The 24,144-nt window shown below is 39.6% G+C and overlaps 1 protein-coding gene across 17 annotated transcripts in view; it reads left to right on the top strand.

The window, feature by feature from the left end:
- LOC120450058 (protein alan shepard) overlaps nt 1–24,144 on the top strand; it is a 121,394-nt gene that overhangs the window by 63,015 nt on the left and 34,235 nt on the right. For 13 of the 17 annotated variants that reach the window (XR_005616243.2, XM_039632828.2, XM_039632829.2 and 10 more), the window contains one exon: nt 15,339–15,374. The exons of the other annotated variants lie outside the window; for them this stretch is intronic. Coding sequence is in view for 12 of the 13 variants with exons in the window: in XM_039632828.2 (XP_039488762.1) it covers nt 15,339–15,374 (36 nt within the window). In the remaining variant the exon portion in view is untranslated. The remainder of the gene's footprint in view (nt 1–15,338; nt 15,375–24,144) is intronic. 17 annotated transcript variants of the gene reach the window in all.

Below are 24,144 nucleotides of genomic sequence, written 5' to 3'. Positions count from 1 at the left end.
ACTGGCTTAAACTTCACAGTTTGCATTTGAATATAAATTGAGTTATGCTGAAATGGTCACAGACTTATGCTAACCAAATTATAATACTTCACTTACTAAAAAGTACTTAATAAACTCTTTTTCGGCTCATGTTCATTTGCTTTTCGAACATAACACTTATAGAAACACAACTATAAAATTAATTTAACGCATTTTCAGATTTCACCGGTAAAAAAAATATATCAGAATCAATAGACTATAAATCCATTCAATACAATACAAGCCTTTTTTAATCTGTAATCGGAAACTGAAGCTCTGCAAAGTTTCTGCTCATTTTACGCAAATACTTTTCAATTAACTCCTGAAATCGTGCATTCAAACCTTTTAATCTTTAATGAAACATTTATTGCATACCTTCGATATGCAAAAGCAGCGGAATATTATTAATGAAAGCATTTTATTGTATGTAAAATGAGTGAGTAAAATGAAAATTAAGTATTTTATTAAATGTAAAATAATGTATGTTATTTAATGTAAATTTAACATTTCGCTTGAAGCATCCTAAATGAAATGTTTGTCAAACTTTTTGTGCGAGTTACTCTTTTATTTAATTTCGTTCCTCTTGCCGCTTTTATTGTTTTTTTCTGCTGAAGCTCACAAAAACCGCATATAAATTCCACAACTGGCGCACATAAATCAGCAAACATGCTCAATCAAAATTCCAGCTGGCCAAAGGGTAAAAAAGAGGTTTATTGGGTGATACGCTTTTATTGATATAATGACCACAGAAAAAGAGCGTGAGAGTGGAAAATGGAGGCGTACACACGCACTGATGTAATCAATGAAAACACATTAAACTTTATTTACCAAAAAAGGGGACAAATAACGAAAAGGCGTAGCGATTAAACCAGCGAGGAAAGCAGCTGTAATAGCAATGCAGGTAGGCAAAAGCAGGAAAAGTTGGAAAAGCGGGAAAAGCGGGAAAAGTGGGAGTAGCGGGTAAAAGCAGGAGAAACTATCTCCTGGCTGCTGGATTAATTAAAAGTGCTGAGCTGGCAAAAGTGCAGAAAGGCAAACAGCGGAGAGAAATGCCGGACATAAAGCGATTAACTCAATAAAGCGTAAGCGTTAAAACAAAAGTGACAAAGTGCACAAGTGCCACACGCCAACATTACCAGCACAAGGACACAGCGACAGTGTCCTGCGAACAAAGCAAATAAACAGGCAACGAAACGATGGCGAGAACAGGACAAAGGATCCGCCCAGATCACGCATACGCCCCGTTGGCCGACTGGTTGGATAGCTGGTTGGATGGCTGGTTGGCTGGCCAAAAACAAGAGGGACGAAGGCCACAACAACCGTCTCCGCCTGGACAGGCCTTAACCAAGTGACCAAAAACATGAGGCTTTGATCCCACCCCGCAAAACAAACTAAAAGGAAGCGGAAAAAGCGTGGAAGAGAAATAAAGCCTGCTTTAAGATACACTACTCTTGCCACTAAACAAATTTATAGGCAATTTACTTCATTCAATAATATCAAATTAACTGACCTTTTATCCTTTTAAATGCTAGGGTGTCTCTTCCAAGGGACGATCAAATTGTTCACTGCATACTTCTAGACACCTGTCTAAGAAAGTTTTGAGCAGTTTGCTATAATTAAACTTGCTTGATAATTAGATACTGATGTCACCCACTCACAAAATGCCATTTATTTGAATGGCCATTTAAAATGAAACTGTTTCGAGCTCTCGTTGCAATACCTAGAAGCAAGTGCTCTGTGGATCCTTAAAGCTGCGGTCTCCCTGGAATGGCAGCATCTGCCACAACAGCTGCCTGTGGCTAATGCAATGGGGCATTGGGCTCCAAGTTGTTGGCTTGCTCTGGCAAATTATGGAACTTAACTGCAAGTGACAAGCCACTGCTGCTTTTTCAGTTCCAGCCCCTGGTGGTGGTGGTGATGATGTTGCTGCTGGTGGAGCAGCAAGTTGCGACGTTGCTGCAACTGCAGCAATTGCCGCACGTGCCACGCATCCTGACATTTGGCGGCAGCCCACAAAAACTGGCCAACATTCGCACTGACACTTGACATTTTGCAGCAGTCTTCTGCGTGGGTGGGAAGTTCAAAGTGCAGCCGACTCGAGGGTAATATTTCAATAAAAAAGAAAGCGGCTGGCAAAAAAAAAGAGAGGGAAAAAAATTGAAATGGAAGCCACAGATGCGGATGCGGATGCGGATGCAGTGGGGGCGTTTTTCCGGTGACCCCAAAAATGCTTAGTCGTTTTCCACCCACCCACGCCCAAACAACCACTACTGTTCTCGTCCAGTATGGGTGTGTAATATTATCCACTTTGCTCTTCCTGTTGCTGCACTGCATCCGCTGGATGCCTTTTCCTCTTCAATTGTTCCCACAGCAGCATTTCTTTTTTCTTGTATTTCGGTAGCAATAAATTTGATTGCAATGCATTCGAGTGGCGGGCGCGATTCTTTTGCGGCTGGAAGTCGTACGAACCAATATGCACATATATATTTATCGAACTTAATTATTTAAATTTTAAATGGTTTGGATATATCAATTAAGATGCAATTTAATTAATGACCGAGTAACGTGCACTTAAATGTGCGTGTAATTAAATGTGACAAGCACTTGCGCACACATTTTATCAATCAGCGAAGATAGCATTTAGACAATATTCAATTTATTAAAATTATAAAAAAAATATAAGATTAGTAGTCTATTTTATAATATACATTTTGTTTTGAAAGATTTTGCTTTTAAAGATATATCATAACATTACTCGCTTAATCCCTTTTATAAACGTCATAATCCTTTTTTCTGTTCGTCTTTAATGGTGTCATTTAGACAAAACTTAGTTTCCTTCAATTATTCCGCACACGTTATACTATTGGCTTTGCCAAATCCAATATGAAGCTATTACATTGTGTTTGTTTTCCCCCTTTATTTTGGCCAATCCCTAGTCTTTAATGGCAAACGAAACGGAACAGGGGTTCAAAACCCCAGTTTTTCTTCGTCCACCGACTGCAGCTGACCGTTATAAATTGTCTGAAAGTCGCTTTACAAGGTTTTCGTATCATATTTTATTATTACGCGGTTTTCACGCCCCGTCCTTGCCCTTCCAAGCCCGCCGGACTTACTCGGACATCGATGCATTGCGTTAATTTTGTTTTTATACCCGGGGTTGCAAGCGGGGGAAAAGCCGGTGTAACAACAATATTTTATGGCTGCTCGCAGATTTTCAGACCAGCGAGCAACAATTTTCCCTCCACCCAAAGAGTTATTGCAAAAGTTTTTCCTCATCGTTGTGCAGTTTTTAAGCTTTTTCCGAGGGGGATTTTTAAACTGCAGCAGTGAAAACTTCGCTGGCTGAGGAGGGATACAAAATCTCTGACCTTTTTAAATACTTGATATGGTACTTACGAAAATCTGTGCTGGGTATTATCAAGGTCAGGCCTTGACTAGTTCATTTGAATTTCCCTTTATTTGCTAATTGCTTTTCCCCATTCTGTTTTGTGTGTCAGACACGGGACTTGAAAACATGCCACAAAAGGAGATAGTCAAGAGTGGGTAGTTCGCAAAAACCAAAGAAACCCCAAAGCAATGGCCAAGAAATCCGATTTCAGAGTGCGGAGGACTCCCTCTTGCCATTTGGTTGCTAATTAAGTTAGATGCATCTTTGTTGCATTACGCAAGCGAATCAAGTGCAACCGCAAAGTGCCAAGAGCGTGTCTAAACCGTTCCTCTATCTACTTGCCCCCAAAATTACGCCCCATCTTGCACATTGTGTAGAGCATTAATTATTTGCCAGTCTCTCGGAATTCCAGTTTCCACTCACAAGGAATCCAAGGACTTTAATTTGCCAGGCGCCCCGATATGCTTGGATCCAACAAACAATTGAAGCAGACCAGGCATAAATTACACTAGCTCAACACCTGATTGGGTTGGGCTTTCCTTGGCATTGGTGGGTGGGTGATGTATCTGGTAGTGGGCAATTGGTTGCCAGGACATTCAAGAGGGTCAACCCACAACCACTCACCTGGCTGGCCCTTTGTTGCCTGTGGTCATTGATTGTCTGCAATTTGCATTTTCAGACATGAACATTGCTCGTTGTGAAAAGGCGCAGGGGGGCGGGAGAATTTGGTGAAATTGGGGTGGAATTTGGCTTGAAAATGGGGGAACTCCATAATGATCGAGTATTGTTTAGCCTTTGACAGGTTTTCGAAAGTGCGGTTGTCATGTGGAATCAAACGATGGCCTTTAAAAGCCTTTTTTAATGTGGCTCTTTGAATATCAAAATCAGTAACTTGCAAACGGTTTAAAATCATCTTTGAATTCTTAAAAATGGTATATTTCTTACAGATAATGGCACAAAAACCCTAACTTGCTTTAGTTCCGTTTACTTTTGTAAAATTAACAAACTGTCGAGTTGATTGCATTGAAGTTGAAGTTTCTGTCGTGTATTGACCGTTTCCAAAGAATTGAATGAATTATTGAGTGAGGCACGTTGAGAAATCAAAAGCAAAGGGAGTAAATGTGGAGTTTATGGAGACGAAGCCATAACAGCAATAAACTCGATAATTATACCATGGATATTTCGTGGAATCAATTTCGAAGACGTCAAGGATGGGGAAAATTAGAAACAATTACAAATTATCATATGCATTTTTAAGCATTTCCTTTGGCCCTTCAATCAAAGAGAGCTGGTACGCTTTCATTTAGAGGCCCTCAATCACGCATTCATTCCATCATTCATTCATTTACTCAGTCAGTCAGTCATTCAGGCATATGATGATGCATTGAATGCAGGAAAAGGAGCAAAAACTCATTGAATGCCTGCTGTTCCCCATCTCCTTTCACTTTGACTTTGGCCCAGAGTTTTCCATATTTCCATTTCCACCACCCGCTTTTCCATTCCCATTCATCCGCACTCTGTGCATTCACAGGGAAATGAACATCAGCTGCAAACGGAGAGCGGGAATTATACAAAAACAAAGGAAAAAAAAAACTATGCTCGGCGAAGAGCATTGTTATAGAAACAAAAAGTAAAGAAAAGCGGCAAAGGAAAACGAGCACATGAGTAAAAATACAGCTGAAAAAAAAAGAAAATATAAAGAAGAAAATGCAAGCGGATGAAGCACTGAAATTAATTTCCGTTAATATGGTAGAGTGTTTGTGAGTGTCCTACAGTGCGTATGGGTAATTTGAGTGATTCTGTATGTGGGGATGTGTGTGTGTGTGTGTGTGTGTGTGCGGGAGTGAAAAGCTTCAGTGGCGGAAGTAGAATTTTCTTAATTGCCATTTTAATTGCAGTCATCGAAATGAAGCACTGAGAGTGCTGAAATGCTAGCAAAATGGCCAGAAATTAATCCGAAATAAGTGGTAAGCTTTTGCCATTTTATTTTCTGCAGGAAATATGTACTTTGGTAAATTATTGAGGTTTTGAAGTTTTCATAGCTCAAAAAATTATTCTTCAATAGCTTGCCAAAATATATATACACTTAAAATAATATTGAAACTATTATTTATTTAAAAAATGTAAAGAAAATCTAAATGATCAGCTAAAGCAATTTCACTGGGATAAATAAATAATAAATTTAACAAAATCAACATTATCAACTAATGTAATTTCAATGGAATAAATAAATTAAAATTTAAAAAAAATCGACACTTTCAAATAAAGCAATTTCACTAAAATAAATAAATAATAAATTTAAAAAATAATCGGCATTATCAACTAAAGTAATTTCAATGGAATAAATGCTACTACGCTGCCGGCTAAATGAACTGAACTCAACCGAAATGGATTCTGACCAAGGGAACATTTTCACGTTACCACTTGCCCCACGGGAAACCCAAATTTATATTTAATTTGCAATTGTTTGCAGCGCAGCAAACCAAAACCGAACCAAAAAAAAAAAAAAAATCTCACATGTAAATTCAATTCGATTACGAAGTGGCATAGAAGTGAAATGCTTCATCCACTGCTTTTTCCCCAGCGGCACGAGGGGGCAAATGGAAATATCAGACAATCCATTAGATGTGGCAGAACTTTATGCGTGGCTGATCAAAATGCTTCCCATCCCAACGAACCACTTAGTATTCCATGGCAACGGACAGCACAGAGGTAGTCAATATTCGACATTCACAATATTTCGCATGGCCATGGTCGTCACACAAAAAATACCAAAAAAAAAAATAGATAAACAAAAGATGAGATGCGAGCGAAACCAATTTGTGCTCATTGGGGAGCAAAATTCATGGCGCTTAGCATTTGAATTAGGGCGCCAGTGCGCTGGAGGGGCGTGGCCGTGGGCGTACAACCGGATTTAGGAAACAAAAAAAAAAAGAGAAGGAAAGCTAACAAACCAGAAAATCCGTGATTATTTATTAATTTGGCAAATTATTAATGCGACGCGCCATCACAAATCTGCTTAGTTGAGTGTTAGTTCGATGGGTGGCCTTGTGGGCGGGCTGGGGAGCTGCTGATTGGGGCGGTTAGCATGGGTGACAGGTGCGGAGAGGGGGAGTCAGTTTGCATTTGCTACGTGCCCTCAGCCATTGTCTGTGTGAAACTCTGTGTGTTTATGTGTGGATGTGGAGTCCCTAAAGTTGTCGCTAGTTTGTTGCGTGCCAAGTTTCAGCTTAAGTTGAAGTGCAATAAATTTGATCAAGAAATGGAGCTATTCAATTTTTTTTATTAAATTCCTAAAAATTAACCATTATTCTATATAAAATTACTTAATATGAGCGCGCAAGTACATATAATAGTTGCTAAAAGTTTATAATTTCCAATAACTGGCAACCACTGTGCAATTTAGCAGCTTTCAAACTTGCCTCCGACGAATGCAGTTCGAAATAAACTTTTTTATTTCGGAATTTTGGGTTGGGGGGGTTTCCCCCGTGCCCAGTGGGCGTGGCCCTTGAGGGCAGCATTTTCCCGCTGCAGTGTGGGACAAACTTTCCGTTGCAGTGATTTATCAAAAAGTTTGGGGCCAAACAAAATTTATTTATAGCAAACTCAAAAAAAAATGGAAATGAAGAAATGTAAAAAACACTATTAAAATTTATTTCGTAATAAATCGCAATACAAGTCGATTAGTGTAATTCCCCAGCGATCAAGAGATATTTGCAGTTGATGGATGCAAATGTAACTGAACCATATCCAATGATTGAAATCCGTTTTTTAATTACTCTTTGAGCGAGCTGAAATTTATTTGCTAATTTATTTTAATTGCCAAACTAATTAATCAAACCGCCGAGTACTTAAGTGGGTGGCTCTCAGCCCATTAAAAAACACGCACGCAGGCAGGTGTAAATATTTATGTAAAAACTTGCCGTAATTAAGCAGACATCGATTCCCATTTTGCAGTGGCTCTTCATAAATACACATTCATATGTGTGTGCATTTCGCATTCTGGCATAAATTCGCATATGAGCGAGTTTAAATACAAATACTAGATTTAGAATTTTACTGGGCAAATATAATTTCCAATTCCATTTATTCAATTATAAAGGCATAGGGGTTTTTGAACAGAGAGCGAGTGTGGGAACTGCTACTAATGGCATTAATCTACATTTTTCACATAAATCAATAAACAGTCATTTGGGCAATTAAAGTGTTGCATGGCAACCCTGCTCGTTCGCCCCCTGCCGGCCACGCCCACTCATTGTTTTAGGCCCAACCAAATGGCATAAATCAAACTTAACAGCTGCAAGCGATGGGCCCAAAGGATGAAGGATATGAAATGGGGAATTTTGTGGGGGGCAAATAAGCAAATAGCCAAAACTAAAGTTTTACTCGACCAAAATGCTGTATATGTATATATTCGTGTGTGCGTTTAAATTGTTTGTTTGTTCATGTGTATGTATATGTGTTTAGTTAGCATTTACATCAAATTATTTTGTTTGTCAGGCTGTGGTGGCAACGCCATCCCTTTGTCCTTTCGCTCCCTTTTGCTCCTGTGCGAATTGTTTTGGGCCAAGGATGAGGATATTTGTGTGTGCATTCTGCTGCACTTGCAGCTGAATAATTGTTTCATTCCAGCTGTTTTGTTTAATTTTCTATGCTCAGTATTGTGTAAACGCCAATACAAATTGCAGATTGCGAAGGGCCTGTGCATCAGTTCGATTAAAGCTATTTAATGTATATACTTCAAGTACCTATCTTTGATTATTTTTTAACACACTTTTTGTGTAGATTCTGTTTTTAAAACATTTAAACAGCTAAAAGATTTCGAAAATTGATATGGCGCCTTGAGTTATTTGTTTCTGTTTCAAGATTAAACTACAAAACTGAATTCCCTCTCCACCCGCTTCCCACATCCCCTGATCAGTATTTCTCATGTAAATTCGACTTCTATCTATCATCAAGAAAACTTTAGTTTGCAAACCCATCACTAGCCATCTTTTCAATTCTCCGGCGACCACTTCCGGTTTTGTCAACTGCAAACTTTAACATTGCATTAAGACAATTGCTCTGGCAATGTATGCTCAAATATAAAACTAAAACTATTTATGTATGTCCTGCCGAACATATATTGCCCGTCTCAAATCCCCTATGTTGGCGGCCCATAAATATATGTGGTAGTCGAAGGGGCACTACAACTACACTGTGTAGTATAATTCCCTTCACATATATTGCCGGCAAACTTTTCAATTACGTTGGGGGTAATTCTAAACTTTGCTGCTGGATAAAGAAAAAAAATTCCAATAAGGAATACAAATCCCTGCGGCGCTTAAATCTATTTATGTCGCTGGTTCTTCTATTTCCACAAATGCCGCCTGTGCCCCACAGTTCCCTTTTCTCGTTTGGGGTCAGCTCAAGTTGGGGTCAGTTTCGGTACAGTGAAAACTTGTGGCGTGTCCACTGAAGCGATGGAAGTTTGTGGCTGGAAGGAGTTTTTCTACACTTACATCAGTCAAATGAAATTGTATAATACCTGTGTGATAGTTTCGTTCTCTTGATTTGCTTTATTCTTATAAGAAGTTTTTTAGTGCCATTTTATTTGACTGCATTACTTCCTATTACTCTGTTTTTCAGTGTATTCCCTTTAACCAGAACCGCCATAAAGGTCCGTGGGGTTTTGCTGCATTTCGCTTTTAATCTTGTTGCTGCGTTCATATTTTTTAATTGGCTGACCAACATTGAAGTATGCCTCCCGCACTTTTCATCCGCTCCCACTTCCGTTTCCGCCTATTACTCCCAGGCAAAGTCCGTTAAGCGGATTTAAAATGCAATCTGCCAATCGCCGTCTATCCCTATCCCTCTCTCGCCCCGCTCCATTCCGCTCGCACGCTTCTTTTGGGGTTTCTCTGTTTTTTATGGCTGCGTAAATTGAATTTCGACTGCAATGGATGCACAAATTAATTGCCGGCGTGTTAACCTCGAAATTTCTTGTACGCTCAGCTCCAAAAAACCAGCAGCAAATATCGCCCAGACTCCCACGCCGAAGGGAGATGACACTAGTTGGACGGGGGTGTGGGAGTGAGACAGACAACATGGCGCTGCTGCAGTCGACGACGCTGCCGACGTCGTTGGGGCGGAATTTTTCGCCTGCAGCGCAGGCGTCATTTTTTTTTATAACTAAAGAGAAGTTGGCAGAGGAAATCTCTTAGATATAAAGCGAAGAGAGTATTTAGTTTTAACCGATATAAGTCGTAATTTAATTAGGAATTTCAATATTAATTCAATTAAAGCCCACCACTTTCATTGCTATCATTCGAGTTGGAACATTTTCTAGGTATTTGCGAACTACACAGCTCATTACACTGTAAAATATATTGAGTAATTGCGGTTTATTGGATTGGGAAGTTATCTCTAACTACTATATGTTTGTTTCTTAAGAATCTTTTATTTAAGTTTGGTGTGTGATCGACGAGGGATTTTCCATATAAACAATGCAAAAATACCAGATACTCTGGTATCTCCGTTGTTCTTTCAAATTATCTTGATACATAAAAAGGTCTAAGAAGGCAAAAAACTAATTATCGACCGACCGCTGTAGTTATTCTTCACTTATTCGCCTTTATTGGAGTGTCTTCTCCGCTGTTGTGGCTTTCTAGTGCGGCAACTTAATTAAGAATAAGCAAACGCCTTAAAAGCCAAAGAGGGGTGCACTTAAAAGGGGGGGCAGCGGCGGCAGGGTGGAAAAGAGGCAGCCTGCCACCCACCAGCTTCTCCAGCTGCCATAGTGACGCGCTTGGAATAACAAAAACGGAAATGAAAGTAATTTAAAGTGTTATTAAGTCGTGGGCTGTCCCTGTCAAAGTCCGTGGAAAAGCGCGGGGAAAGTGGGCACAAGTAGGGGAAAGCGAGGAAGCTGACTAAGGGTAGCTTGTAACGGAAGTGCCTCGTACGGATATGTGTGTGAGTGTGTGTGTGTTCGGTGTGTGGCAGTGTGTGTTTACGTGGTGTCTGTAAGTCATATGCAGTCATAACAAACTACAACAAGACATGGAAAAATCCACAGACGAACTTCACTTGCACAGCAAAATACTTACAAAGTTTCATATATCTTTCTTAATATATATTTATTTTCCTTTGAGCGGCTCAGAAAACTGTGTGGGCAGAGCTGAGATATAATAAGACATTTTATTTGCTGACGCCTTTAACAATATGAAGAGCCAGAGAATTCATGATTTTTTATAAATAATCATATTTATTGTTAAAGTATTATTAATAGAAATATTATTATAGAGTTATTACAAGATTCTGAAACTTCGAAACATCTTTCGAAGTATCGTAGATTTTATTTTAAATGTGACTGCATTGAAAAAGTTTGAGCATTAATATATAGACTATTGCATTTCGAGTATAATTCCATTCAATCTCTTTGGCCAATTTCTCCCATTCGTTCCAGTTATCTTTCATGTTTCTGCCTATATAATAAAGCACTTTAAGTGACGCGGCACGAGCATTTTGGTTCCATAGATGACACTAAAAGCTATGGCCCCATTCCCCCAAACCTTAACCCCCAAAAGTGGAGCTCTCATAAAGTGCGTGCACGCACCGCATAAATAACCGAGCAAAAACTTTGAGTTTTACGCATATGAACCCAAGTTTATGACTGTGTCGTATAACTTAAACTACGCAGAATTCAATTAACTCGAAGCGCCAGCTTGGTCCTGATTGTGGTCCTGAACTTGCTGCTTTGGTCCTGGCCCTGTTGGTATTTTTTTTTAGCCTTATTCCTGGACCAGGACCAACTGCTTTCCGACTGACATCTTAAGCTGCTTGTGTGTAAGTGTGTTTGGCTTAATGAGAGACGCATTTGCCTGTCAGATTGCTGTTGCCCGTCTTATTCTGATACACAGACATATATGTACATACATTATGTGCATACATATTTATTTTATTTTTCTTGCCTCTAAAACAAAGGAAAAGACCAGCGCTTCAAGGAGCAAAGTTTTCTTCTCACACATGTTGCAGAAAGTTGTTAGCCGTGGGAGCAACAAACTTTAGTGACATCCCTCGTCTGCCAGACAGCCCCAAAAAGTATGCAGCACGCATTTTAAACGCTTTTAATTTTGTTTTGTGTCGTAATGCCGTGTATTTTGTTGTTGGTTTGATTGATGGCATTTGGCGCCATGCAGGGAAAATTTCTGCGTTTGTCATTTATAAATAGAAGAACAACAACGGCAGCGAAAGGAATATAATAAAACATTCCGCAATAGATTTCGTGAGGGGTAATATATTTGGCAGCGTGTGCACGGCATAATGTGACCCCCATGAACTCGAGTGATACGGTGAATTAATTCTGACTAACTATTTTTTGCCAGCTATCCTGACAATGTTTGTGTGTAACATTATATAAACGAATTTGCATTATATGCTAACTTTTGATCTCTGGAGATTTTAAAGCAGCGTTGAATATGCTGATAAGTATGCAATACAAATATTACCTGATGAGATAGGGGAATCCCCGAAACAATCAAATTGTGTAGCATACTTATCAGCTTAATTGCTGCTTCGCAATAAAGTGTAATCAATTGCGTTCGGCATGTCGCAATCGATCTTTAGTTGTACATAAAACTAGCTTGCTCCACAGCAAATCCCCCAGAGCTATAGCCCCTCCTCCCCCTCACCACCCCTTAAACTTTCCGCTCCTTACAATCATTACAACACCCCCTAAGAATTGTCAACAAAGTAGCCATTTTGTATGCTCGACCATGCCGCAATGTGTGCGCCACAATAATTAATTACAGCATTCTCTCGATGGCGGCGACAGCGTTGCCGTTTTGTCCTTGCCACCGTTGCTGAATCCGTTTCTGCTTCTTCTACTTCCTCTCAGCCTTCTTGATTACTGGCCTTGTGGTTGTTGCTGCTACCGTAATTGTTGTATCCTTGACATTTCGAAGAACAAACGCTCGGTGCAAAAATTTCCGCCACGCTTCTCTGCCTTCAACCGGAAGCGAAAAATTCTTTAGCATTTGAACCTAGCGAGTGGACGCAGAAAGAGAGGGAATGCGGTTGGAATGAAACGGCATATAGAACTTTTATTTCAAATAAAATATTTCATTCGAGGTCGCCACAGAATTCTAAGTGCGATGTTCTTTCCTGCAGCATATGTTTATACATTCTTTTTGAGTTATTAGGTAAATATATATATGAGTATAATCATTTCCCATAGTATTTTTGTTGAAAGTTTTTTCTAATCATTATTAAGTAAATTAAATAAAATTTTATGGAATATTTTGGTTGAAAGGCAACTAGTTTTTCCCCTTTAAACATTAAATAAATTAAATAAAATTTTATGGAATGTTTTGGTGGCTTGGAGATTTATTTGTAGACTGCTCTCAACCACTAAATGCCCCCCTACTCCCATTTGGTGTCTCTTTTATATCCTGTGGAACATTTCTTGTGGCTGGCAATGCGAATTTGATTTTGCTCATTTGGCCAAACTAATTTGTGCATTTGTCTCTGTTCTTTCCGTCTCTTTCCTCTCGTAAAATGCTCGTCTCTTTCTCACTTTGTTAATGCCCTGCAGCTGTTGCTGATTGGTTTTTATTTTATTATTTGACATATGTTTTGGGAATAGTTGTTTTTTGTTGCCTTTGTCATGTTGTTAGCTAATGATAACGAGTGTTTGGGGAGTAAAAGTGCCAGGAGAAAGAAAAAGAGAAATTTAGCAACTTTTTTTGTTTGATTTGCATGTTTTTGGCAAGGAAATTTTTGGGGTGGCGAGTTCCAAGGGGAGCCCTAATTAGATTAAAATGTGTGACAAATGTGCGACTCGTTTATGAGGGCAGCTGTTAGTGACTAAGCCGGAAATGATGGATGCGTTTTAGATGGAAAATAGTACAGCTTACGGGCTGAAATGAAAATTCCGAAAAAACAAAGAAAAATACAATGAATAAGCAAACACTCTATGAACGAATTGCAGTTCTTCCAGCTTTCATAAATCTGGTGTATGATTAAAATCGATTACCCCTTTTAAAATGTAAAAATCGTTTCCAAATCTAATCATAAGGTATAGAACAACAACCTAAACTTTAAAGCAATTTATTGTTGTGTAAGTATATTCCCTTAATGAAGCCAGGCACCTGTTAAACTCAAAACAGCTGCTCCTCGAAGCCATTTTTTTGCTATTTCCCAGAAAAATGCGGGGGAAAAGGGAAAGCTTTTTACAGAATGTTAATTACGAGGAAACTCTGACGCAAATGCCACCCACGCAGAGAAAAAACCGCACACACAAAGAACGTGGAGAAAGCAGAAGAAAGTGAAAGGCAGCAAAGAACATGGCTAACGCCCTCTGGCGGCCAAGTGTCGAACGTTTATTAATTGACTGTCAGCTTCATATCCGTTCGAAAACAGAGAACTCAGTAGAAAAAAAAAGAAAGGAATTGATATTCCGATGACAGTTGGCATTGTCTGCGCCACTCATTTCGTTCGCTTAACCAAGCTCTCCGGCCCATTCTATTGGATTCCTTTGGGCGTGGGCTGCCGAAGCTCCATATTTTTTAGGGAGTTACGCCAGTCCCCCCCTCCTGTTTTTCGTTAACCCCAAAAACCACCCCTTCTTTCATGGTCGAATGCAGAGGCAAAGTCCTTTTCAATGACATTGTCATTGCCATCTCCATTCGATTTCTACTCGACTCGCTTCGACTCTACTCGTCCCTTTTCGTCTCGTTTCTCGTCCTTGTTGCTCAACAGGTTGTGTCCAGTTGCCTATCCCCCACCCTACATAGTATATACATATACATATACATATATATATACATATATACATACTCCCAGGAGAACTTTTTGCTGCCACACAGCCGGCTTTCAATCATGGCGGTCGGTTGGTCTCGGACACTTTTTGCCAACTTGGCTCTCAGTCAGCATCCGACATCGTTTCGAGCTGAATGTGCGTGCGCTAAAAACCAGGCAACAAAAACCATATTCACCACGTTCCATCGCTGTGTGTGTGCGTTCTCATCTGTGTGTGTGTGTGTGTGTGCGCGAGTATCTGTGTGAGGGTGTGCAACAGCTGTTCAGGAAATCGGCCAAATAACAAATAAACTTGTCATCAGGCTGCCTGCAACCAAAGAAAAAAGGAAACGAAAACTAAGTGTAAAGTACAAATTTTCGATTTCAGTTGACACTTGATTAAAAAAGTTGTGTGGTGTCGCTTTTTGCCATCTTTTGTTAATATATTTTCCGGGTAAGTTTAGCAACGGGTCAACATATGGCTCAAGTGCCACGCCTACTTGTTTGGTTTTTGTTCTTGACTTCTTTTTTTTTTAGCAGCCAGACGGCGATTAAATCGCTTCGCCGCCCACCCTTCCATTGTCAATATTGATTTTTATGTGATTGTTATTTATTTTTCATCTTGCACAGACACTCCTTCGAAGGACTTTTCCTTGGCGTGTCTCTTGCCTGGCTTTTTCTTGCCTCGACAAGTAAATCTTTGATGTAATTTAAAGCTTCCCGAGTTGCTTTCTTCTGCCATATGTTAGCCATATATGTGTGGGATGTGAAAAAGTGAGCTCGAGTTCCCAAGTTCCCGAGTGCCTCATTCTCAGTACTACTTGTACCAGCTGTTTTCGCACAGGTGAAGGGTACAAATTGTTTGCACACCATCAGACATTCAAAAGTGGGTTTAAAGAGAGAAAAAAGGGGGGTTATTGGGGGAAAAAGCCGGTCAGACTCAATCGAGAGATTAAATTGATTTAGCTTGTTTGGATAATATTTATTTTCACTATGGTGATTGAAAGTGATTTATGTTTATTCTATTTACATTCACAGCAAGTGCTTATTGGCTTTAAGAATTCTCGAGAAAGTCAAGTTGTGCTAAAGCTAATAAAAATTTACGTATTTGTGCAAGTGATTATAATATTTTGTATTTTTCTTCTCTTTTTAGGTAAGTTTTCTAAACCAACCTGTGGACTATTATTGGGTAAGATTTTATACGTAAATAGCAGATATAGAATTAAATAAAGAGGTGGCAAATAATAGCTTAGAAGCTCATTGAAAACATTGATATCGAAACCATGCAAAGTTTATCTCAGATCTCATTGGAAATAACCAGAAATAAATTCATAAAAACACATTCGATATCAAGTAATAACGATTGTTTGCCAGCTCTTATTTAATCCCCACATTTTAGTCCCGACTCAATAAACGTTGCTAAGGGCCCTAGACTTTTTATTTACCTTCTTTTCATTAGATGTTTTTTATGTCCTTTTCTATGCAGCCCTTAACTTTTGGCTTCAAAAGTTAACGGTCTTCAAAAAGTAAAAAAAAAATCATTAAAAATTATATAAATATTTCTCGCAATTCCCTTTCGCTAAATCCTTCTGGTCCCAAAACATGCAAATAAACGCAAAATATTTCCAATCAAGGAAAAGGGAATCAGGAATGAAAGCCACAGCAAACAAAGTTCAAATTTTGGCAACAGTTGTGGCCAATACAATAAAAATAAAAAGAAAAAAAATTGGGCAAAGGCAAAAATAAGAACATCCTAGGAAAATCAAGAGCTAACCCTAGTCAGCAAAAAACCAACGCCCAAGGCGGAAAAATTGCCTGGAGAAACTTTGTGTTGGCGGCAAGTAAAATCAAACAACAAAACTCAGGGAATTACTTCGAAAATAGTTGGCAAAAACAACAACAGCGAATAATGAGCATTGAGCGATAAAACTCGATGCATGAAAAAGTGGGGGCCAAGTGGGTGTGGCTGAATAAAAAACAGGAGGCAAAATGCAAAAATGGCGAGCAGCAAACTCGAGTTCGAGGATAAATCGCAGATTGAAGTGCTTAAAGTACCAAGGGCGATTAGGTAGAAGACCAGGGGAAAATCGGCAGATAACTAAGGGAGATCTTGAAGAAAGTTTTGGGGGTTAAATTTACGAGACAAAAAGGGTTGGGGCGACGGCAAATTTGGTGGCGATGGCGACAGCTGAAATCAAAAGACAAAAACCCGACAAGTTGTAACCGCAAAATGGGAAAGAAAATGGTTGTGCACTGAAATCTCCTCCCCTTTTCTTTGAAGGCGACAGATTTTTAAGGGCAATAGATTTATTAAACTTAGAATAGTGTGGTTATTTTCAATTTACGTCCCAGACCTCTTCAAATAAAAATATTAGTAGTAATTCATATGGATACTTAGGCCAAATCTTAATTACACCATTAAAATATGTTATGAATTCAGGTAGAAAACGCGACCAAATAGTTTCCAAGTAATTTTGCAAACCATTGTACATTTGCAAACCGATTAGCCGCAGGACTCATTTTGCTGCAGTGGCAAACATGAAATTAATTATCATCATAAAATTATGCACAGGATAATGGCCACGCCCACCAGCAGTTAGACCTGCCCCCATTTAACTCACACCCTCCGCGTGGCCATACCCCCCAAAGCTTACCAGAATAGTTGAGAGAAAATTATTCGAGAAAAGTTTCCCTTGGAGTGCGTAATAAATGTTTACGCAAATTGGGCAACAGCCGCAGATGAAAGGGGGCATTTCAAGTATGTGTTTGTGTCGCGGGGATACTGGCTTTTGGGTGAAAGAGGGAGGGGCTGAAGTGCCTGCCCCGAAGTGTGGCAACATCAAGCTCCTCTTTTTCGAACAGTTAACTAGACAAAATAATAGTTGATAATAACAGTTGCAAGGAGTTTGCCAGCAAAAGTGCAATGGTGAGAAAAAGAACAGTGGGCGTTGTGTGTGCCGGGAAAAACTTTTTCCAAATGCACCAGGAGAACCCTTGAAATGTCAAGGGAAAACTGCGAAGGAAACACTTCAACTTCCACAAGGGGGCAAATGAGAATGGGGACCGCACGTGGAGTCAGAGAAAGAGTGATAATAATTTATGTGGAACTGGCAAAAAAACAGAAAAAGAACAGAAAAGTTAAGTAAGCTGAAGAGCTCCCTATTCTTAACTAATTTGGCAAATTACACCATTCATTTAAGCAGTTTCTGAAAAGTACTCTTTTCGGTGTGTGAGTATGTAAAAATCATGTTTTACCGCTTGAAAGGTTAGTAGTACTACAAACCTGGTCAAATTGTAAAACTTATGCTTAAAAATTTTAAATTTCATTGCAAACTTATAGCGAGTAATCCTACTAACTTCTTCAACCCCGACTTTTGTAATTAGCATTTTTTTTTGACATCTAATCAGCTTGTCAAACAGGAACTTTTCTTTCAAATTTCTCCCCTTCTACGTGGGCTCTTTTTTCATCTCTTCTTTTTCCCATCTACCGCTTCACTTCACAGCTTCATTAACTTTGGCTCTAATAATTCACACCTATGCCTCGTAACATCCTGGCCCGCAATTCCCCTCTTTCCCATCTGCTGCTCATTAAAACGCAGGCAAATGAAATTTTTGACTTTTTTATTGTTCTTTTTTGATAGTTTTTTCGGCATAGAAAAAACAAAAAAGCTGGCGGTTTTAATGTTATATCTATTTTAATTGCAAAATGCTCCCCAAACTTCGCGGTAATGGAGTTCTTCCTCCGGAGTTTGCCTGCGTTTTTTGGAATGGCTTTGGTGCCGACTCCTTGCTATAATTAAACTGCCATTTGGCACGTACGCGGACTTAATGATATTTACAGCAAAAACTCGGGAACACCAGCTACAACGAAAATAACAGAAAAAAACTAGGAGCCAAGAGCAAGGACGTGGCAAAAAAAAATAGCTGACACGTCGCGCAGTCCTGAACCTCCAGTCTGTCACTTCTGGATTCCTGTGCAGTTCCTCCTTCTTCTCCAATCCATGTCCTTGTGCCGCCTCCTCTTGGTGGCATGCTCCTGTCTGCCATTAGCTGTGTTTCCAAAACATATTTTGGTACTCCCTCTTTGGGGAAAACTTCTTGGAAGCATATATCTTTTAAACCAAAAAAAACTTAAAATAGTCAATAAATCCATTGGTTTTTTAGTTTATCATTAATAAAATATTATATTAGAAACGTATATGAAATACTATACGAAGATTTAGAAAGTGTGGTGTCTTATAGTTTTCTTCGTTTTTTCTTAACATCAGTTTTCCATCCACATCTATATATTTTTAGTTATTTAGGAACAATTTTCCTAGTCTGCGGCGCTTCCCCTTATTTCCGGTTCCGTTTTTACTTAGTCAGCATACATACTAAAATGTGCGCTCTTCTGGTATCTCACTCTGTCTTCAAACTCACTTTCTTCATTGCTTTTTTTTGGCAATCTTCTTTTACTTCTTAATTCGTCGCAAATATTTTTGCACATAATATTCAAGTTGCGTGCTTGGGATAAACTTTTTTTATGCTATTCCTCACACAAACTTGCCTCTTCTTTCTACCCATTCTTCAGACTCTGTCTTACTACCGCCATCTTCTTCTATTAATTTTTTTTGAATTTCCCTCTTTTTTTAAACTCCTCAACTTAAAGTTTAAGTTTTTGGGAAGTTCTTCAAGTTTTGCGCCAGGTGTAAAAACAGCCTAGAGGTATGGAAGCAATAAAAAACCGTGAGGTATATGGAAGGGAAAATTTTGGTGAGAAAGAGGCGGCCTAAGGAACTTTAGACCACGCTTGGTTGCATTTCCACGCACACACTTGCAGAACAACACATGTGCGGCAACCCCAGACAGAGTTGCCAACTTTTGCGAAGGGTTCTCCTTGGGTCCTGCCGGTTTTTCGGTGAGGATAAAGTGGGGGAAGTGGTTCGAGAAGGAATGGAGCATGAGGACTTACTGCGGTTTGCTCTCTCAACTGAACACGATTTTTGAATTAATGCATAAAATGCAAGTTCTTCCGGCACTCCTTTCTCCCCAATTTCTTCTACTACTTCCGGTCTTGTCTTCTTGTTCTTCTTCTTATCTTCTTCTTGCCGGCAGGACATCCTTTTTGTTAGTGTCTGTAACATTTTCAGTGTTTCAGGCCAAATTGAAGTTTAATGTCTGGTACTTTATTGTTTTTTTTGAAGTGCGGTAAGTGGTTGAGGTTGTTTTGCAGAGCGAGTTCCTTAAAATGGAAATCGTATCTTATTGTAGCACTTATAAATGTATTAAATTTTAAAAGTAATGTGCGACTGCTTTTAGTCAGTGTTTAATTGAATTGTTGGTTTTGAAGAAAAAGTTCCTAGCCTGAATACTTAACCTTTAGCTGCACATCTTCGTCATCTTGGAAATATCTTATTAAGCAGGTGTTGTTTTCCTTTTAATTCCGTCACATACATTTCAATTTTGATCAACTTTACTTGCAATTTCCTTAGTGTTTCCACCAACAACATTTTGCATTGGGGTGTGAAAATTTTCATATTTCTCAAGACGTTGTGTCTGCTTTTGATGCGTTTTAACCCGCTTCTGCTATATTTTTCATTCCACTTCAATTATCATTATAGTTCACAATCAGCTGCCAAACGCGTTTATACTTGAGCCCCCCATTCCGCCCCCCAATCATGCGTCTCGTTTTCAATTTTCTCAATTCCCCAATCGATGGCAGCTTTTCTCTCTTCCGCAGCCCGGGAAATTCAAAACAAGCTTGAACGCAGATGGAAAATAGTCGAGGAAACTCAAGAAACGTGAAATGAAGACATATTCAATTATGCCAGTTCCGGGGCTCCAAAAGGGGGTACAAAACCCGGCAATCTGGGGGCACGTTGGGTGGCTGGCCTGGGGGTTTTAAGGGGGGGTGCCAAGAGAATTGGCAGCGGAGCACAGAGCGCACTTCATCAAACGAAGTGTCAACAAAGTTAAACGAGAAACTGCAGCGACAACAGCAGCAACAATGGTAATACCCATGGCACACGCAATCCTTCCCGGAATTCTTCCCACCTGCAGGCCCCCAAAATCAGCTCCCTTCTGGTTTTCTGCTCCGGGTGTGCAACAAAACATAATTCCCAAACAAATATGAATGTCAAACGTGACTGAAATGCAAATGAAAAAGAAACAGAAAATAATCCCAAAAAAAAAGTGTATATTCTATGCTCTTACACTCGGAGTGTAAGCTTATACTATAATAGGAAAATATACTATAGTATAGATATAGTGACGCATAAAAACAACTAAAAAATAATATAGTTAAGCTGCAGCAAGTTAGTAAAAAGGTGAAGTGCTTTTTATGTCATTGTGATGTAGAGGTTTTCAGAACTTTTTCCAGTTTTAAGAACACAATTGCCACAAATATGATTTCCTGTTAAAATTTGTTGTATCGGAAATTCCATTGTTTATTTCTGCAGTTTTTTCAATACTTTTTAGGCCCTGCATTGCATGCAACGTTGCGTTTTTTTTGTTCTCCTGAAGAGTGACCAGCACCTCAGTAGCCTTTTGCCTTCACACCTTTTGCAGCATCTATTGTCGCAGTGATTTCATTTATGCAACCGCACAGAATTTGGGGATTGAAATCTACGTTGTGTTGCACCTTTCAAGGGGTCTCAACACGTTGACCGTAAAAGTTTCCGAGTTGTTGGGCTTCATTAATATTCCATGACTTTTGCGTGGGGTTCGTTTATTTTACTATGCTCTTGTTTGCGTTTTGCTTGGCGCTCCTCTTCTTTTCCTAAGCTTTTAGCAAAAAGTTTTTGGGGCTTTCTGATCTGTTTTTTTGGCAGCTTGTGTGCGCCATGAATTGTTAATATTTATGTGTGACACTATCAATCATCAATCTCTGTCTATGAATTTCCAGGCTGCTGCTGCCAGTGGCACAGCCTATCCATCAATATTTGCATTTCTATCTGAGTGGAATAGAGAACTTCAACGAAGTTTACACGTTTCTTGCTCTTTTTTTGTTTTTCATGCGAAATTGGACCAAGTTGTTCACCCCACTTCGAAAAGCCTTTGTTTGTGGTTTTTTTGTTTTGGGATTTTGGTGTTCAGAAGGTTTTGTAAGGGATTCTATCAGTTTTTTTTTGACAAATTGTTGGATTTTTTTTGCAAGGAGCTCGAGTGTTATAAATGAACTGAACACGATTTCTTGAAAGATGCCAATTACGTTAGAGCAAAGTCAAAAAGATTGTTAGCACTAGATGGATGGATTGAATGTGATATGGAATAAATGGGTGTAGATAAAAAGGGGGCAAACGATATTCAATATAAGGAAATATAATAAGCAATCTATATAGATTGCTTTAACAGCAATAACACCAGTTGTGGTTATGTGTTTTTCAACTTTAATGGCAAATAATGCCACTCACCTGTAAGTTTCACTGAAATCGCATTAAAAATAGCCAATAATTTGTTGACTAACAAGGGTTAGTCTGTCAAAAGACGGCGCTCAAAGTTCAATTCGATTTAAAAACTTAGTGTCACTTAGAGCTTACTTGATTTGGGTGTGTTGAAAAGTTTTAGAACTCTCGGGATTCGAGTGATAATAATGTCACAAGCCCTGTGATCCCTTTGTTTCCAACCAATTGTTATCACCAATCGGCTCACCCTTTACTTATTTTGCTCTCTCTCTCTTTCTGTTTTTTTGCAGGTAAGTTTCAAAAGAATTTTTATGAGGTAAACAAGAACAAAAAAAAAAAACGCTAAGAAAGAGGTAAGTTGGGGGTAAAAAACCCAGTTGGGGATAGGCCGCCGCCACTTGTTCTCTTTTGTCCTGCTGCAATTTGCTGTTTAATTATTCAACGAGGATTTGTATCCTTTAACTATAGAGGGGACGCACTTCTACTCCCTCGCTTCCCTTTTGCAAAGCCAAAAGTTAAAGTCCCGCCACCCCACCTGCATAAAGGGGGGCCGAAAGGGGGCAGACAAAGCTCAAATCACTTTGTTTGCCCTGCACTTAGGCCACGCTGCCACACGGCTATAATCGGCTCAAAGTTAACTAACACAAAAAAAAAAAAAAAGAGGAATAAAGCGAGACGAGAATGGGTGGAAAATGCTTCCGCTCAGTGTTTCCCACCCACTTGTCGCACATTTTAATTGGCAATTTGGTGGAGGCTGTCAGCAGGATACGAAGGAAGGCGGTCTCGGCTGGCAGGATCAGTGGAAGGACTCCGAGAAGGAGCAGCAGCAGCAGCAGGAGTAGCAGCTCCTGTGTAACACAATAAGCCGCGACATGTCCCAGAACCTCCAACCCACGACATGTGAGCATAAACAAACAGTTTACGCCCCACCACCCAACAGTTTTCCATCCCAAAACCACCCACCACGCACGCTGGTATAGCGAAAATTGACACTTTTAACAAGTCGAAGGAAAAAAAAACAAAACAAAAAAACGTCGCCTGTCGAGAGTTTAACCCGAAAAAGGCAGCGGAAAAAAAAATGACAAGGAAATGGGGAGGAAAGCTCCAAAAAATGGCAGGACGAGAAACGGCGCGGGCGGAAAACAAGCAACCAAACCAGTCGGGAAGATGAAAGCCAAGTGACAGCGGGGTAGCTGGAAAAGCGAAGAAAAGTGGGCGGAAGGCGCCTGATACTGTGTGATTCGTTAAGTGGCATTCCCGTTAGTCAAAAGGCCAAAGCCCGCGCTATAAAGCCCCCAAACCCCGCCCTTTTAGCCACTCAACCATGTTTCCTCATGGACATGGCCAATTTACGCGTTGATAAACTTTTATTTTTTAGTTCCTTGTCGACGCTTTTGTTGCTCTCTGAGGCTTGTTTAGAAATTAGAAAAGTTGGCATAACAGGCGGTACAACGAGTAATGTCAATAATTTTAAAAGACAGCCCACAAGCCAGCACTCTTTGTTTTTACTGGATTTTGGGTTAGGTTTAGATCTGAATTGGCAAACTTTTACTTCTGGCTATACCATAAATAAATACATATATCGATGTAGACAATTATTTATAAGCTTGTGTGCTTGAAATGACTGCTGACATTCAAATAGATAGGTATCTTCTTATATAATTTAAGGTTATTCATAGGGTCTTAATGGAAGTGGTAATAATACGAATGTCAAGAGTGTTGGAGAATAGTGTATTAATAACTAGCACGAGTAACAGGCTAAATACTTACCTTAGCTTCAATATATTACTTCAGAAACTGTCATTCAAGATATTTCTTTAGAAATTGTCTCATGTGGTCTTTCATTAATTGTGGTGAAATTCAAGCTGAGTAGAATGCAATTTTTTTGTAAATCGACTCGCCCACAAAGTGCCATAGTGGAAATGTGTGGGAGAGGCACATGAAGTATGGCATTAGCGAAATCACGTGGGTGGCGAAGAAATACTCACAGAGGGGGTGGTGGTGTGGCTATGTGGCATTCGTGGTGCTATGTGTGGTTCATGTAGGGGATGACTAGTATCGGGTCTTTCGGTCACCCAACGGATGTTCATAAATCACTTTTTCCCTCTGCCGCTGCCGCTGCTGCTGCTGCTTGTGTTGCGCTTTTAATGTTTGCCAAGTGATCAAATTCAGATTTGCTGTCAACCGAAACTGGGCTCCATAACAGACCTGCCCGCCGCGCTTTTTACCACCCCCCCTTGTCCAACGACACCCACACCTCGCCTCAAGTTACACACACTGGCACAGCGGTGGCCCTACACACAGAAAAAAGCGCAGTCATTCGGATTCTTTAGAGTGGTTTAAAGAGTAGAAAACACTTTACACTTTAGAAGAATTTAAAAGATTACTTTTCAATAAGCATACAAATCCGATATATTATGCATTTAATAACAAGATGTTTTTCCTGTATTGTATAGTTCGCATGTGAGAAGAGGGTGTGGAAATCGGTATATCGCTTTACATTGAATTACGCTTGACTGATGACTGCCATTTCGGGTCCTTTCTGACCTCTCTTTTCCTCCTTCAATCTACTGATGT

Source organism: Drosophila santomea, chromosome 3L (assembly GCF_016746245.2).
Source record: "Drosophila santomea strain STO CAGO 1482 chromosome 3L, Prin_Dsan_1.1, whole genome shotgun sequence".
Lineage (NCBI taxonomy): Eukaryota > Metazoa > Arthropoda > Insecta > Diptera > Drosophilidae > Drosophila > Drosophila santomea.
The sequence above is the reverse complement of the archived record's forward strand: the minus strand, read 5'-3'. Positions and strand labels throughout refer to the sequence as shown.